Below are 18904 nucleotides of genomic sequence, written 5' to 3'. Positions count from 1 at the left end.
AACGCAAAGGTTAATCAACTTGCTCAATTGGCATTTCCATGATCTGCATCTAACACATTTGACAATTGGTGGCATCAACATACATTGTATCATAATCAGCGGTAAAGGCCTATGAATAAAATTGGAATTATATAATCACAGGTGAAAAAATACAATAATCGTACTAATTATTTCGATATTAACAATCATGATGTAAGAATTTAAATATCGCCATTCGACTAATTATAAAATTAAAGATCAGCCTCTGAATTATGTATTCAGAAAATAAATGCTGATCATGATTGTCGAAAGTATAAAGAGATGACGGCACCAATGTGTTCGCACTTTGATGAGGAATTCTTTTGTTTAGAATGAGGAAAATATTTTGTCCCAATAAATTGCTATCTGAAGAGCTCGTAGCCGATTATCGCCACCCCACATAGAAGAGTCTTTACATTACCAATTTTAGCTGAGGAAGAAGAACGACCCTGGCCTTGGTGCATTTCGAGGTGATCGCAGTTGATAAAAATTGTGAGTGATTCTCAAGATATTCATGACTGACAACATAGAAATGATGGCCTAATTAACAACCCTCCTTTCAAGTGCGGTCTTGTACTATCAATCTAGACGTAATTACCTTCGAAAAGAGTTCGCGTGTTCAAATTATGGGCACGGTTTTACATTTCAGGTCGGCGAAGTGACTGGGCATCACATAACAAAAGCAACGTGGTTTTATTTCATGTCGTGTTTAGTTATCACGCGTCTTTACGTACACTTGGTGGTCGACCTATGTAAATAAACTAAACAAAAGACATCGAGGAGTCCGTCCGTGATGTAAACCGTCGTCCACTAAGAGTATTACGTTGCTTAACCCTTACCACGCCTAATATTCACGGTCTATGTCTTTAAAAAACCGCTAGGGCCTGGGCCAAAGTTTCTATTGTTCTACTCCTTATCAACGGATTATCAGGGCTAATCTTGATAACATCAACCTACACGAAACAGCTTGCACAGTGGTCGATATGCCGAAACCGGACAAATAAGCGTTACGAGTCCGTCGATAGGACCAGTGTGCATATACACTTATTAATCAAAGTACCACTGACCTTTTACTATATCAATTCTATTAAGCTAAAGCTAATCAGAAGGAGAAGAAACAACGCCCTAAATTTAAGTGGTTATGATCATGAGACTCACAGATTGCAAGTATGCAGCAGAAGTAGAGAATTAAGTTGCTCATCGAAAGAGACAGAACGTACTCAAATAGATCAAGAGGTTTAGTTGATCATGATTAAACCACGAGATATTCTATACGTTCGCGTCGAATCTTCTGTGAGGATGAGTTGAATACATGTAACATTTACACCTGTATCGACGACGTGCATCATGCGCGCATATCGATCCACCCGGATCTACAGCAGACGACAAACAAAGAAAATGGCAGAATACATTTCTCGATGATTCTGCCAGTTTCAATTGAAAGCAAATAGAATAAAGAAGTGGTCACTCACCCGCTGACACAGCAAAAATTACACACAAAACTGCCAAACACTTTGATTCCATTTTGAGTTGATGTCTCAATGCGTATCCGAATTGTCACGCGAAGTAAACGGCGAGATTCTCGTGCCTCCTTCCCTCAATGCGCTCCTACTCCGAGTGGCGGTTGCCGAGTCGCGCAAGGTGCCTCATTTGAATAAATCATGCAAATGAGGCGTGGCGGCGATGTTACATCTTCTACAACACTGGGATATTCAACCCCAAAAAGTCTTCGGCAAACTTCAGCTATTTTCAATTGGTAGTTTACGGTTTATTTGAAATTAGTCAAATAATCATTTAAAAAATGTGATCAATGAAATTCACAATTTTTGTTATGGCACGGAAAACAAGAGATGGAAAGTTCACATCTCAGGGCCCACATTGCAGCTGCGTACACATGCTAGATATATCTTGATAAGGTGTCGGATAGTCAGTCGCCACTTCCAACTAGACTCTGTCACGGGACTTGTTCTTACCAATGTGTAACTGGACACAAATTTTCGAAATTCTGATCCAAATTTGTTCCATCTTTAACCAAGCACAGCCATGAGAGCACGGGACATCAAAGGAATATAGATCAGTGACACTTACGTAAAGTCTGCGTTGGGCAAAGATCACCTGGATATTCGATTCATCGAATATTATGTCTCAAGGATTGGTTGTAGCCCACTACGAGAACAGCATAATATCAGAATGCAGACTCGTTGCGCAGGACCGGAAATCTTTATACTGATCAAGTGGTTTCGTCTCTGCTTGAATTGGCCGCCATTGCCGCCGAATGACTAGGCTAGGGTATTTCATCTTTATGCAACTTTCAGTCACCCGAAAATTTGTAACATGATTAAAGTGATGCTCTAAAAGATTTTAGTTGATTCGATTTTAATGCAAACGACATAAATGTCTGTAAGTTTTGTCCCAAAAGTCAGTATACGAATCAGTGGTCGCGGTCAATTTCAGTCTGGTTACACTTCGCTTTCGCAATTTATCGCACAGTGGCATCACAATAATGAACCTAATGCTGGCGGAGAGAGTACGTATGAATATTATGTCTGGTTTGAAGCATGCTCCAAATGGTAAGATTGACTATACAGACTCACTTTACTCATAGCCGCACCCATGTTTCCCACTTTCTCATGGTATCAGCGCTTTTTCATGGACAGTGTAGGACCAGGAGGAAGGGAGGACGGGTGTCATTTTTACTGTCGTGGTAGGTCAGTTTGACTGATCGAGCCACAATACACAATCTGACAGCAATGACAGCAGTGGTGATATCACTTCTTCCTTTGAGGTTAATTAGTCACACATTGAACATTGTCATGAAGAAACCGCACCCAGTCTGAGCCCAAAGCGACATAGTTAGATGGGGGTAAAATGAGAATCATCGATTATGGTTTAATAATAATGTATTGATCAGGCAAGGCGTTTGGATTAAATAACAGTGCTCTCGGTAATATAATGATCACACACGCAGTACCTGCAACAGCTTGAAATGTCACCTTAAAATAACGCGAAAGCAAAGCCCTATGTTTTGCTACTCTCATGACCGTCGGCCAGCTGCTACTGATTTCACATTTACGCTACATTTTTGCACCGAACTATACATTTCAAAGATTATACAGCAAAGACGACATGATTGCTGTCCCCAATCGAGAAATTGTATCGTTGATACTTAATCACCAGGCGAGTTTCCCTGCCTACTCCTGATCAGAGTTGTTCGATGTGGTACCGCGCCCAGCCGGATATAAACTGATACGGACGGAAATTCTCCCTTTCACTGTATGGACAACTCATCAATAACATCCTAATCCTAAAACTTACAGTTGCTACAAACTGACTGTTAGATACAAAATGTACTCCTGGCAGAAACAGCCCTGTACACCCTTATAAATAATTCCGGATTCTCTTTTTGCATTGTGTGAAATTCGGTACATATATAAATCGTACTAATTCTACAAAAAGGGGCAGGAAGCTTTTGTTAGTCTCCATTTGACAGCCAGTTGAAGAAAACTTGTCAAAATTGCTTTGTCATTAATTAGTCCCCAAGGTGTTGCCAGTAGGTGTCCCTGATGAGCAGCTAGCTGTCAATCAAGTGTCATGGAGCACCTTCCTGGTTTTTCTATCTGTTAATTTTTTCAAACAGACAATGGTCATACAATATAATGGGAAACAATTCTTCCCATCGGTTGGTGCATGGAAGAAAAGGCCAAGAGCAATTTGGCAGCAGGAGAGTGGGCCAATTCATTAAATTGCCATAGGACTCTTAAGCATTGATTTTGACATTATGACCGGCATTTTTTTGAAAATATCAAGATGAATTTACAAACACTGTACACTGTACATGTATAAGAAAATAATTTAATTAAAGAGATCCAGATGTGGCACAAATTCTTAATTTAGACTAGCTGAACGTAGTAAAATAAATAAATTGGTGATTACATCTTCTGCAGTTCATTTGTTATGCAACGTTATGCAAAGTTACCCAGATGCCCGGCTCACATAATCAACTACCCGAGGGAAACTCGAAACTGCTAAGATTTATGTCATATGTTTATGTTTTAACCGAGCCGTTCAAAACTCCCCATTTTTATAAGCGTTTTATGATAGGTTTCCTTTAAGAAATGCATGAACTTGTTAGGATTGGTTGGGCGCCTTTTGAGATACAGCGCTTTGGATTTTAATGGGATGACACTCTTCTTATTAAAGTACTCTGATTCATGTGCGTGCGTATAGATATTCGCCAAGCATAAAGACTATGAGGGAGTTTTTGCAAATCCCCCAAACACAAACGCGAACGCCAATAAATCCCATTGTTCGAGCTCCTGATCACGATGTCGAACAAAGGGACAGGCGTTCGTGTTGGCGTTTCGGGAATTTGCAAAATAAACTTCACTAGTACAATCGTCCTTCCTCTCTCCTATCAAAACATTTTTAGACCTAAGGTGTAAGAAACTACGAATCATTGCTTTCCATCCAACTGTGTGCATGTCTGTTTTTATGTTTATTATGAGAAAGTTTTCAGACACGCGGTAAAAAATAAGCTTTCATTTTTCCATAATGGTGTTGCGTCGGTTTCCATGGTTTCTGAGCTAAAGGATGTGCTAAAGCTAAATAATGTTTTTTGTAAGAAACATCGGGTGAAGATACTCCTTTGTTGTATGAGACACATGCTGCTGGTGCACAATTTTATGATAAACTCGGGTTCATTCCAGGGAAAAAAGCTCCACAATGCCGCAAACATATGGCAAGGAGCACTGGTCTGTGAATGAAGTCTCTCATTGCATCTTTTGTGAAAAACTGCCTGTTTCTTCTTCCAAGCAAAGTCCCCGATCGAGCATGGCTTCAACTCAGAACTAATTTCAGTCAAGAAAATAACGTTTATACTGCGGTTGTTTACCATAGTCCTTTATAATTCATGCAATGACAAAAAATAATCATGATTTATAATTAAGTCACTATAATTATAAGAGAGGTCTGTGGGAAGTTCTGAAAGTAGATGAACTTTCTTCTAACCAGCAAGTGCGAAGGACCCCTCCGGGCGTGACGTCAGACGTGCCCCTGCCGCGGGACGCATGCCATGTCTCGGATTGACCAAGAGGCCAAATTGTTGAAATGAAATACAAGAACTTACGCATTTTTGGGTAGGTAGAACGCTAGGGAAGGTCTCATTGGCACATTCGAGGCAACTAATTGGTTTTGTGACCAATAAGGGGCGCAACCTTCGACACGACCCAGATCCCACAAACGGTCAGAAATTATAGATATTTGCCCGAGTGGGGACCAAGGCGCGGGCTCGTATACTATGTAAAGGAGATTTTTCGGGCACATGATCGAGCTGATCTCCATACGATAGCCAGATATACTATGTTTCCCCACGTATACCGTCTTCCTATACCGCTAATACAAAATAACAGTGCCCATACATTGTGTTGGGTACGCAATAGGGTTCACCACATGCGGGGTGGTGTTTCTTTGCCCACGTGAAGAATGGGCATTGTCCATTTGCTCCGCCTCGGTCACGCCATGAATAAAGCCCAAACACGATTGTCTGGTAATACAACCCATTCAATTCAGAATCCCATCGACCAATGGTGGTGGACTGCAAGTGGTGGGTGTCTCAGGTCATAGGTCTGCGCCGCGATCTGAGCCAATCAGTTCAATCCACAGGGCCTAACCTTTGTACTAGGTATGCGAGGTATTCATCCCTTCGGATCTCTTAAATATGGCGCCATAAGACGGTATACGTGAGGAAACAGAGAATATCCTTCGAAGGTTAATTGCAAAAAGTGTACCAATCACATTTTTCGCTATATGGCCCAGAACACGAACCAAGGAAATTCGCCCTCAGTGAACTTGGACAAACCTCGCCCCGAGGCTTTAGCGTATCATCGCATATGAGGCCCAAGAAAGGTTGGTGACTTGGTCCCAAACTCACAGAAGATGGCCTCATAAAATCACCAAAGCATCATCTGCAAAGGGAAACTAAGATCTTGACGTTAAAGTAAATAGTATCTGGGACAGGACAGGCCCATTCATATCTATGGAAACGGCATGCGAGAACTATATTTTTGGGGGGAGGACACAACGGACATCGTACTCACTGGCTGGTGAGACCAATGTTTAGGTTGATGGGTGACTAAAAAGAGCTTCCGACTCCGACGAGGGAACATAATCAGGACTCGTCTTTACACGGTCGTTTGAGAGAAATGACCCCAAAGCTCCCGAGAGTTCTCCATGCTCATAAGGCTACTGGGGTACAGTACGGTATCAATCCTCAACGCCAAGTGGTTTTATTTCCATTGTGTTGCAGAGTAATATCCAATAAGCACGATAAAGATATATAATATGGTATTCGCTTGGCCACTCATGTCGTATGTAGAACTCATTCACCTAAAAAAGACTATATTAATCATGGAACATGGAGATGACCAGTTTGTTTACGAATTTCCGATTCTTTGCAGGTGAGGCATCGATAAAAAGGCGTCAGGGAATCCCAATTTAGATAGAATGGTGGGGGGTTTTCAACTCGCCCGATCAGGAAAAAAAAACATTTTGAAAATAGGGAACCGTTTGAAAAATATTCGGTCGATAAGGAAATAGATCGAGCCACAATTTATTCTCCTCCTTCAAGAAGAAGAAGGGGAGGTCAGGTGCGTGGTGGTTAGAGCACCTGGCTTATATTCAGGAGGTATTGGGTTCGATTCGAGGAAGGTTCACCACTGTTTCCTATATGTGTCCTCGTGCAAGACACTTTACCCTATTTGCTTCTCTCCACCTGGTAGTAAATGTATACCTAACTGGCAGAGATGGCACACTGGGTCTATGCATGTTATTTTCTGTGCACTATATAACTGGAGCTCGAAACAGTGACATACTCCAAGAGAGTAGAGCTTGAATCACGAATGTACAGGACAATAGCTAGGGGTATGAAGCGCTTTGAGCGACTGAAATCAGTTGGATATAGCGCTGTATAGGTCTCAGAATATATAATAGACAAGGTGTTGTCACAACAATTACATGACAGTCTATTCAATCCATGACTCAACCTGATTAAATATAAGTGAGAGTTCTTATTTCATTTTTTTCTCTGAATATATTATATATCATTTAATACCACTGCAACTAATGATTGTAAAATCATTTATTAACAACGGTGCGTATTGATTACCATGGTGCCATCTCCGCAGGAGACCGCGAGATTCGTGGGAAAGCGACATCTCGCAACGTCTGCCTTGCCAAAGTCAGGTACATGTGCCCACATATACTGCTCACCGTGAATCAACTAGATTTTAATGGACCACGTAACTTGTTTAGCTCACATGTGTGACGAATACATGCCATTTTACGAATATATTGTACATACCATTCGGTCATTCTTTAAGAATATGTAGATTTGAGCTGCACTGTTTTTAACTTCCGAGGCAAGAGTGAGCACTGAAAACGACCCACAAACTTTGCAGCATATTTAAGGTCGCTTATGACTACTGTGGTATTACAATCATGTTGGTTTTTTGGCAGAAACATATTCCTGCCAAAAAAGAAATTGGTTCGCGGGGGTCCCATTTACATTGTGTGACGCATGTACTGCTTTAGTGCAGAGCAAGCAACAAATACGGGCTACGTACATCGTACAAGTCATTCTGCAATCCTAGCCCAGACGAATCTGGAGAGCGTCCACAATGAAGCCTTGCGCAGCGTCGCAGCAACAACAAAGCTAAATGTCCAATTTTGCTTCATGCAGCCAAGAAATGTCTCAGCCAGAGTTCAGATTTTTGCAAATCACGTCCCTTAAAGGCCATAACTCCAGGTATTTTGCCATTTCCTGCTGTAAGACGTTTTCAAAAGTGCACCTAACAATTTATATAATACAGAAAACCCCATGCAATTTGCTCCATTCATTTTGAAGATATAGCCTTTCAGGTGTTTGACAACCAGATCACCTAATCAGGCTAGCAACTGGCTTGTTAGAGCCAGGCGGCGGGTTCACCAAAATTGTGATGTAGATCAGGCTATTGCCCTACTTGGGAGGACACATATAAATTAATGCTCTTAAAATTGATATATGAAGTCTGTTTTTCATTGACATTTTCAATGTTCAAGTATGAAAGCATACCTTTGCCCATAATAAATGAGTTTATTGTATTCCAAAAAATATTTTAATTAAATATTTTAATTTTTTTGGAAAACCGGTTATATTTATTTTAGAAGTCAACTCTCACATCTAGAAAGTGTTATTTGAGCTAATTCATGAAGTGGGGAAACAAAATCAATGCGAAAAAAAACATAGACCCCACAAATATGGTCCAATTAGGTTTTCTAGACAATTTAGGCAAATTTATAGAACTTAATTGATTTTTCAAATTCGATTCTTTTTACAGAAAATTGCATCAAATACATCAATTTATACAATACTTAAACTATCATAATGTATTTCTAATTTAAAGCTTCGATATACCTTATAATAAGGTAAGGTAATACAGACAAATTTATACTATTTATAGTAAGAAATCCAACGTCAGCCTGATCTATGTCAGTAAACCTGCCGCCTGACTTTACTTAGAAACCTAACCAAGGCTGTTACATAACATGTAAACAAAGCCGTTAATTTGCTATATCTCTGGACTGGGTTCTTCAATTTTGATCAAACTTGATTTAATGCGGAGCTTTAAGTCCAGTGTTTGAGGATTTGTACATGTCATGCAATCATAAAAGCAGGAGTCATGGCCTTTAAGCAGAAGCTGAGAGCAAGGGAGGACCCAAGCGCAAGACGGAGCAAAGGGCGAAAGCAGCCCAGTCCTGGGCGATGCGTAAGAGACATCGTCAGGGAGATATTCCCTGAAGAAAACATCCGTACAGAAGACTGGGTACATTTCAGGCTCGACCGCATCTCGACTCACTAAATAAGCGGTCGCTGGAGAGACCAATGTGATTTGGTGAACCAATCTTGTGTCAAAAACAATGATCACGGAGACGGGTTGACTCGATTGAAATTAACCGCGAGAGATCGACAATCGTTTGTCAGAAGAGGCCAACAAAACGCAGCTTAAGTTCTGGTCCAGGGAAAGTTTTATTGAGAGATGATGGTGTCGAGCAGCGACTGCATGTGACCGAGGTTTGAAAAACGCGTTATTCATTATTTTCAGTGCGCGCAAGTCCTGGCGCAAATGATTCTTCCCTGCAATCAATGATATATTATCTTGTTCCAGCGCTCCTAGCCGAAGAACATGAAACCATCGTAATCAATATATCCTTATTGTTGCTGGGGGGAATTCAGATGACATGCGAGTGACATGAATGAATTGGTTGTCATGGCAACAATTAGAAATCCTATTACATTGATCGGCATGGTAATGATGTGAGGACACTTCTGATCGAATGCTAAGGAAAATCTTGGCTCTATGTATCATCTTCTGTTTTATACAATTGTGTTGAGTGTTAATGGATGATAGGATGGATGTATAACAAGGTTATAAAAAACTCTTCACTGAGAAATGGTGATTAGCCCATTTCTAAACGATGGCCAGCGTCATCGGAATGAAATATCAAATGTGAATCAACCAAATTGAAATGGATAGTAATTGCGTGCTTGATACGAGACGTATTAATGATTTACTACTAAAATTTGTAAAGAGCTTGGTTAATCCCGATCGGATACGACGTAGTTTTATCGCCTTCAACTATAAATCCATTGAACAATTGCACTTATTTCGTCAAATAATGACCAATCCAGGGGTGCATGGTGCAATTTTATGATGATAGGAAGGTTTTTTTCTTAGTCCTGCGGTTAACCAAAAATAACCAAAGCTATCTAGGCTTGGAGCCGTAGTTTTAGTATACCTCCTTAGGTAGTACCGTTAGCTTTTGCCAGTTTTGGAGCATCTAGCCGCATATCCCATGTGACCATGTGGTTTGAGTACTGTCGATTCGGTGAACATCACCTTGGAATTAATCGCGGGCTCATCAACGCCAAGCAGAACGGTTGCCATGGTAGCGTAGTGTGACCAATATTGTTCAGGTGGCGCTTCGGCCTCAATATATTGCAACCTCACCACCAGCAATATCAAATTACCAGAACCTGTATATTGGTAATTACTGCGTAAATGGTTCATTGGTTTTATTTTACGGGAGTCATAAGGATATTGCGCGGTAAGCAAAAGAAAAGGTGTCAATTTGGCAAAGTATAGTATACAATGGGATACTAACAATGACATTATGCGATGAAGAAGAGCAATAGTTAACACTTTCACCTAATCAGTGCGTCTCAAAACATGAGTTTTAATTAGATAATAAATCGAGAAACCGCGGAAGGAATCGATAATATCTATCATATACATCAATAAATATACGAACCATCAAGCTCTTTAAAGATTAAAACTTATACGAGACTGACCATGTAAGTTGAAGTGTAATTATGGTCATGTGAATCTCAGAAACACAAACGGAGGGATCCCACTTTCTGGAAAAAACAAACTTTTTATCTTGTTTTTTTAACTCATGTGATCACGTAGTGACGTGATGAAGAGATGAAACAGATTCATAAATGAAGCAAATACCTCAGTGTAAAAGGCGACACATGACCATGTGTACCTAACAGATTTTTATCGACTTGAGTCATCATCGATCAACAGCCGATATTACGAAGAAAAAACCCTCAAGGCGGAAGGTAGGTAGAATGGTGTCGATTGAAACGGTGGGCGTTAATAATTGACGGTTTATGGAAAGAAGTTGAAAATTACTTGGTATAATCATATAAAAACTACCAATCCTCTGTGTGTTTTCGTGCCTTATTTACTTCCTGGATTTGCTATGTTGCTTGAAACTTCTGCAACATCTGCAAGCTCTCAAACTAGTCATTTTAACACTCATTTAACGCTAAAAAGACGTCACAATCTCGGAAATGGCCCATCAGGCCTTTGACTTGCGAATGAAATACCTTAATCGTTAATTTGAGACTGAACATATAGTTTTAGTCCAGTATAGCAGGATGTGTTCCGTAATGTTACATATAGCTTTGACACAAACATTGCGCTATTCAACCAGATGGCACTAATTTATTGATGTTCAAAAAGTATTGAAGTCTGTAAATATTATTCCGGCGAGCTATATGCAGTTGTTTGTTGTCATCCGATTACAAACCATTGTCTTGCCAGTCGTCGCTCAAAGCAGCACCTTTACTAGTTTGGTGGTTAATATTATGGAATCGTTTAATCTCGGAACGTATTATCTATGAATGCAAGGTTTATTTTGCCTGGGTCTCCATATTGCCGAGGGAGACTGTTCTCTTGAGCGGATAATATAAGGGAGTTTTTGCAAAACCACCAACATGAACATCTACCCCATTGTTCGACTTCGTTAGCAGGAGGTGAACAATGAGACAGGAATTACGTTTCGGGGCATTTACAAAAACTCCCTGTTATGGAAATATTTGTACTAGAATTAACTGAAATGCATAAATATGTCAATCATTCTAAAACATTTGTGCACCACAACATCGCTATGACTGACATGACTTGACCTTTATTATTTGCTGGTCATGTTAAAAATGGCCAGGGCCATTGTGCTCACCTCATGTGGAGGAAAGATGGATAAATAGCATGGTATTGTGTCATGTAGTGTTAGGTTTGATGTAGGTCCAAGCAATTACAATTTCCCCAAAATGGCCAATTTACAGTACATTCGACCTCTGTGACCTTGAAAAGTAGGTCAAATCAAAGAAGACCCGGGTGACACATTGAATGGTTGTTAGAATTAGATGTACCTATGATATAAAATTGGTGCCAATCGGGCAAGTCATTACTAGGAATAATGGCATTTTGAAGAATTTAGGATTTGGCCCCCTCCCTGGAGGCCAAACGGCAAATCAGATCGCACCAAACTTCGGTACCTGAGGTCACCTGACCAAGGGGTACATGTGTACTTAATTTGTGATCAATAGTCATTGCAGTTAAGAAACGTGCCATAGTTACGGCCTGACGGCGAATCTATGCCATTTGACCTCTGTGACCTTGGCAAGGAGGTCAAATTAAAAACCTGTGTGACATATACTGTATGGTGGTTAGATGTACCCATGATATCAAATTGGTGGCAATCGGGCAAGAAGTTAAGGAAAAATCACATTTTTAAGGTTTTTAGATTTTGCCCCCTGGTGGTCAAGTGGTGAATCATATTGGACCAAACTTTGTTCCCTGAGATCACCTGACTAAGGGGTAAATGTGTACCAAATTTGGTATCAATAGTCATTGCAGTTTAGAAACGTGCCATCGTTACATCCTAACGGCCAATTTACACCATTTGACCTCTGTGACCTTGAAAAGGAGGTCAAATCAAAAACCCGGAGGATATATGATGCACCTTTGCTAGAAGTACCTACCATATTTTTTTCAAAATTTCCCGACTACTATTAAGGGAGATATTGCATATTTTCACTTTTAACATTTTGCCCCCTGGTGGCCAAACCATGAAACGAATCGGACCGAAACTTGGTCTCCAAGGTGTCATTACATAAGGGTACATGTGTACCAAGTTTCAACTCAATAGCTCTCACAGTTACGAAACGTGCCCTGCTAACGGACGACGGACGACGACGGACGACGACGACGACGACGACGACGACGACGACGACGACGACGACGGACGACGGACGCCACGGTATGGGATAAGCTCACCTCTGCTAAGAGGTGAGCTAAAACAAACATTTGTGGATGCACTAGATAGCATTAAGAAGAAAATCATTGGGTCACAATTCTGATTCTTATTTTTGCCTCTAAATTATTTTCCTTCGTTGATTTTCTCCTTGAAATCTATCACTACAGGTCTTATTATTTTTCACAGCCTAGCTAAATTTGTGTGCAGTTTTGTCCCCCGTCAGATTCATTTTGTCTAAATCGCTAGTTTTCGGAGAAAATGTGTTTTTGTGGTCATTTGTCCGTTTATTCGTGGATATTTTGGATGCTATCCGTTTACACGATAACTGCTTTTAAAATCAAATAAAAGGTTTTTGAGGTATTTGATATGAACTAAAAATATTACTATTTGTCGAGTGGGATTGTCGTTGGAGGTTGATTGTTGAACAGTTATGCCGGGATGACGAAAATATGTCCACAATGTTGAGAGTGTATTCACTTTATGAATTAGAACCTTTCCCTTTGAGAACGCTGAATTGTAAAATAGAACGTGATTGACCAACCTAGTGTTTTTCGCCAAAATTCCTGTGTGCACGTTTTATATGTTTCTTGCAATTCATTTCTTATTTTTGAGGATAATTTCGACGTGTTCTTAGAGTATTGCGTCATCAATTTTCGTAAGTACGGACCGCCTTCAAAGTTTTCAAGGTGGTAAAATTTGAATCGAAGGGCTGAAACCCGAATATATAATCGACTACTATACGGTAGGGTTTTGGTCCGTAAGATTGCTTTTATTTTCAATGATAACTATACCTTCGTCATCCTTGTTTTGAATTATGTATCCAATCTTTTGCAAGAGAAGATCAAGTCCGTTTTTGTTGACAATTTTCTTGTTGAAATCTCGCTATTTACAATTTCGGGTTCGTCCACCATTTTGTATGTCATGTGACATCGAGTTTTTTCGTGGGTTAGTTCAATAGGCTACCTGGCGAATGGCAATTGACAATGGCGATGTGCCAAAAGTATATCAAGCTATAAAACAGTACAGTGGTCTGTGGTCTGTGGTCTAACCACTCCAATTGTGAACCTGAGGCCGATAGGCCTGTTTCTGTTCAGGTCCAGCAAGGTCTGTTGAAAGTATCAAATGGATCTTTGGGGGTTTTCCTCTCGATCGGAGACGTCACGCAGGGAATTGCCAGCTACTTCTGCTCGAATGATGGCTGCTTCTTATTATGATATTTCTTGTGATATTGGAGACATACAAGAAAATGGACATGTACTTCTATCATCGGCATCACTACTATAATAGACGTAGAGGTGTAATAGTTTGTAAACTTACTCCACCGTCAGTGTAGATCGGATGACAACAAAACGTCTCCTGAGAGTCGAGCTTGATGCAGAGTATGTCTTGGCGGGCTTTGATTGTGGAATTCTGGAGCGATTATGGAGAAATTGCAGATGTTGCTTCCGTAAAATAAGGGCATGGTCATCATCATAAGGGGATTGTCAAAAGTCAAGGAGTTCTCATCAGCATATGGAGGCATTGCATGAGCCAACAGTGCGGCAATATACCGAAATAACAATTGCAAAACAAATATCAGCATAAATAGTTCAGGTACCTACCAATGCTATCAATTCTCCCATTCCATGTTAATTTCAGTTGCTTTATTCACTTTTAACTGAGAAAAAAAACCCGTCTGACCAGTTGATGGCTTTGCATGTGACCATGTGATCCACCACCTTCACCATATGCAAATATTTCTAAACACCTACCAATACACAACTTCATACAGGCCTCTGTGCACCAAACAATATAAGGGATCTACATGTATTGTGACGTTAAGGATACATGTATAATAATATATTTTGGGCGAGATTGAGAACCTATTTTTAGTGCAGCAGGTATCTCCGGGGGGCCTGGTTGGGTGAAAATGTCCTGGTTAAGGGGATATTCCGAGGGACACGATGGGGGCATTATTGTTTAATGGTGCTGTGTTAGCCGGAGGCGAAATTTTTTTCTGCAGGATACTTCTGCCACAGTGTACATCTGACAGCCAATCACAATTGGCGCAATCTTTGACGTCACACTGTTTATTTATGCATGATAATACAAATACAATGGACGATACCGAGTCGCATGCCGAGTGCCACTTCAACTGTGAATGTGACAATAGTTCATTGTCTGACCCCAATTATGCTCAACTCAAGGTTTGTGTCGTAGTGTTAAGGAATGAATTGCACAGATTCATTGTAAAATTGATGATATTATGCGTACAAAAGAGGCATTAGCTGATCTGATCGCTACATTGCAGTGCATGCATTGATTTGTGAAATTTTAAGGGGCAATGACACTGACAGTGTTGCCAATGTTGATAATTATTAAAGGGACAGTGTATCCGATGTCTCGCGATTTGTGAAATTTTAAGGGGCAGTGACACTGACAGTGTTGCCAATGTTGATAATTATTAAAGGGACAGTGTATCCGATGTCTGCTGTTGAAGGTATCAAGCCTATTTTGGTAGTTTGAACATTGTTGAAGGGCCATTGTATAAAACACATTTTGACAAGCAAACAAAATAAATTGAATGGTGGCGCCACCTATGCATATACAGCAGAACTAGTTACACGGTTGACAGATAAACATTCAACCTCGGCTATTTTGCCGAGCACAGTGCGCCTTTAACAGACAAGTCCAATAAATACAGTCCACTCGACAATGAAAATACATGTTAAGATACTGCAAATAAATATATTTTAGCTAATATACTCCTCTAACCATTTGCTAACTTGTTCTTTCCAAGATTATCAGAACACGTGGCATTGTTGACATTATTGCGCCATGTGGAAAGATGATGTCAACAAAGACACGTGCTTGCCTTGAATTCTGATTGGCTGTCAGATGTACACTATGGCAGAAGTATCCTGCAGAAAAAAATTTCGCTAGCCAGAGCTAGCCCTTGATTATGAAGGTGCTCTACCACAGCCTTCAATACTTGATGTATCTGAAGAGGCACTCTTGGCATGGCCTGTCAAGGAGCTTCCCACGGTGCTGAACCTCTAGCTTACCCATTGACTAAGTGCCATGCTCAAAATCTTGCATAGAGGAGCACGCATTTGAAGTTATAGTACTGATATTGTAATACGTTTGAGCCATTGGGCAGTCGACATGCGTAGGCATATCTGAGTTCTCCTTCTTCTTCTCCGTATAAAAAAGAGCCCATTGCTGACTAAGGTACAAGGCATGTTGACATATATTGCCTCGTCATCTCTATCGGACCAATTATTATACTTGATTATGCAAGCAATAGCACAGGGTCCGCGTCTGTGGACAATTGGTTGGTTTAAGTTGTCTCTTCGATAAGGCCCCTTTGATATTGCATTATATTTTCATTGCAATTCAATGTTTTGGCCGATGCAATTAACGTATAGCCCATTTCAACCTGCCACGGGTATAATGCTAGTTTGAAAAATGGCTACTCAATCCGAGTAGGCTTTCCTCGTGATATGGGAGACCAGGCAGGAAATGACCACCTGCTTCTGATCAAATGATGGCTCCCTTGAGGAAACTTTCCTCGTGATATTGGAGACCAGGCAGGGAATGACCACTTGCTTCTGATTAAATAATGGCTCTCTTGAGGAAGCTATCCTCGTGATATAGGAGACCAGACAGGGAATGACAACCTGCTTCTTACCGAATTATGGCTCTCTTGATGAATCTTTCCTCGTGCTATGGGAGACCAGGCAGGGAATGGCCACCTACTTCTGATCAAATGATGGCTCTCGTGAGAAAGCTTTCCTCGTGATATCGGAGACCAGACAAGGAATGACCACCTGCTTCTGCCTAAATGATGGTTCTCTTGAGGAATCTTTCCTCGTGCTATCGGATACCAGGTATGGAACGACCACCTGCTTCTGCCTAAATGATGGTTCTCTTGAGGAAGCTTTCCTCGTGCTATGGGAGACATGGCAGGGAATCCCCACCTGCTTCTGCGTAAATGATTGCTCTCTTGAGGAAGCTTTCCTCGTGATATGGGATAGCAGGGAGGGAATGACAACCTGCTTCTGACCAAATGATGGATCTCTTGAGGAAGCTTTCCTCGTGATATGTGAGACCAGACAGGGAATGACAACCTGCTTCTGACCAAATCATAGCTCTCTTGAGGGAGCTTTCCTCGTGCTATGGGAGACTAGACAGGGAATGACCACCTGCTTCTTATCAAATGATGACTCTCTTGAGGAAGCTTTCCTCGTGATATGTGAGACCAGGCAGGGAATGACCACCTGCTTCTTATCAAATGATGACTCTCTTGAGGAAGCTTTCCTCGTGATATGTGAGACCAGGCAGGGAATGACCACCTGCTTCTTATCAAATGATGACTCTCTTGAGGAAGCTTTCCTCGTGATATGTGAGACCAGGCAGGGAATGACCACCTGCTTCTGATTAAATGATGGCTCTCTTGAGGAAGCTTTCCTTGTGATATTGGTGACCAGGAAGAGCATGGCCACCTCTGCTTGAGTAACGGCTGCGCCTCAGTGGGCTTTCCTCGTGATGGGAAACCAGGCAGGGAATGAAAGGGGCACATAATTCAGCTAAAATACTGGTAGTTAGTTGGCTGTTTCTTGGTACGCTTTTCTCATTTGATGAAAAACCAAGAAATGACTACCCTACTCCATCCGGTGCAAATCCAAAAAAAATCAGTTCGGTCTCCACACAAACATACAGAGAAAATACGAGGTTGTGTAAACGCATTTGTTCTCACAGCGTGTTAGCGACCATATTGAACATTGCCACTGCTGAACCAAAGGTATTCGGCCAATAATCCCACTGGATTTAGCCGATCAGCATTGCTCTATCTCTCGTCACTGCAAGGGGAGCCGTAGATTACTGAGAATAGAAAATCAATACTTTGTATACCACAGAGATAGAAGTGTGACCCGGTACACAAACTGAATAATTGCCGAGGGCTCGTCCCCAGGAGAGTGACATTGGTGTCGGCTGCGGGGGTTTCTGGAACGCTAAGAGACTGATTGACAGGATCTTATCTGTTCCCTCTATTGAAAAACCAAAAACGTTACACCGGTAACAATTTCAGCTAAATTTTCGTGTGTTCACTGTCATGACTGTGTCCATGATCACACATTGATCCGAATTGCCGTCTTTGTGTGAGATCGTTATCCCATTTGCATATGCATTTTCCCTGACGGTGATACAACTTCGTTTCTTTTGTGCTGTATACGGCAAACATCAATATTTTTACAGCCATTTTATTTCGCGTATTTCGCGAATAACCTAGGCTCACGAATATTACGTAACGTCATTACGCCCGTCGCCGTGGTTAGCCCGACACTTTAAACAAAGTCCGCTTGCACCTCACAGCTGGCTTTCTTTATCAACACAAATACCCCATCAAGATGGCCTAGTTATCTAGGACACCGAGGTGCATGTACTCCAGGAGAGTGCATCCTTTGATTGAAAATCCCAAGGGGAAAAGGACGCTTTGAAAAGAATGATGACAAGTTAGAGGATTCTCGGGGGTTTCCCCATGTTAGGTGCTTAATTCTTAGCACCTTTAATCAGCTTAAATATTCAATTTAGACATCGAGTAATTGAACAAATTTCAACAGAAATTTGTATTTGAGAAGCTTCTGTTGTGAGTACTTTTGACCTCATACCCGGACTATGGCTGACAAGGCCTTAATCAAGCCTCTCCATTCACTATTACCCTACCCTTGCTGTGCCTATTCAACTTGGTAATCCATTTGCCGAGAATAAAATCAGGTTTCACAATTTATTCATAATATGCAGGAAGTTCACAATTAAATGGTTTTCCTCTCAATTTTTCTAAGTCCAATTCAAGACCCACCAAGGGGTTTGTCAGTTTGCCAAATCTGCACCATCCCTGATGACCTTCAGGAAAAACGCCCATCTTCTTCAAATAATGCCACATTGTTACATTACATTGATTAGCTGATAGTAAGCAACTAATAATAGTATTTACAGATGATGAATTGCAAGCTTCCTCAAATTGTCTGCAACTGCTCAGAAATACTGTTGTTGAAATCAACTTGCATGAAATAGCGTGTAATGGAAGTCATCCTTTCAAATGCAAGCGGACGAAACGAGGCGAGCTTAGCAACGAGTCAACACTGTATCAGAACCTAGCGCTTGTGGCTTTCTGTTTATCGAAGTTTGTAGTGAATGGTGCCGTGGTAACGCTTCAATCAGAGTACTCTATTCTCAATGGTAAAGCGAGTCTCTGTGTCGCGCC

At 41.0% G+C, this 18904-nt stretch overlaps 1 protein-coding gene across 1 annotated transcript in view; it reads right to left on the bottom strand.

Moving 5' to 3' along the window:
- Positions 1 to 1635, bottom strand: part of LOC135503287 (uncharacterized) — a 48742-nt gene extending 47107 nt beyond the window's left edge. The window contains exon 1 of the mRNA XM_064796795.1: positions 1491 to 1635. Within this exon, the coding sequence (XP_064652865.1) occupies positions 1491 to 1542 (52 nt within the window). The 5' untranslated portion in view covers positions 1543 to 1635. The remainder of the gene's footprint in view (positions 1 to 1490) is intronic.
- Between the last annotated feature and the right edge of the window lie 17269 nt (positions 1636 to 18904).

The sequence above is a fragment of the Lineus longissimus genome, chromosome 19 (genome assembly GCF_910592395.1).
Source record: "Lineus longissimus chromosome 19, tnLinLong1.2, whole genome shotgun sequence".
Lineage (NCBI taxonomy): Eukaryota > Metazoa > Nemertea > Pilidiophora > Heteronemertea > Lineidae > Lineus > Lineus longissimus.
This window is presented reverse-complemented; position numbering and strand designations above follow the sequence as displayed.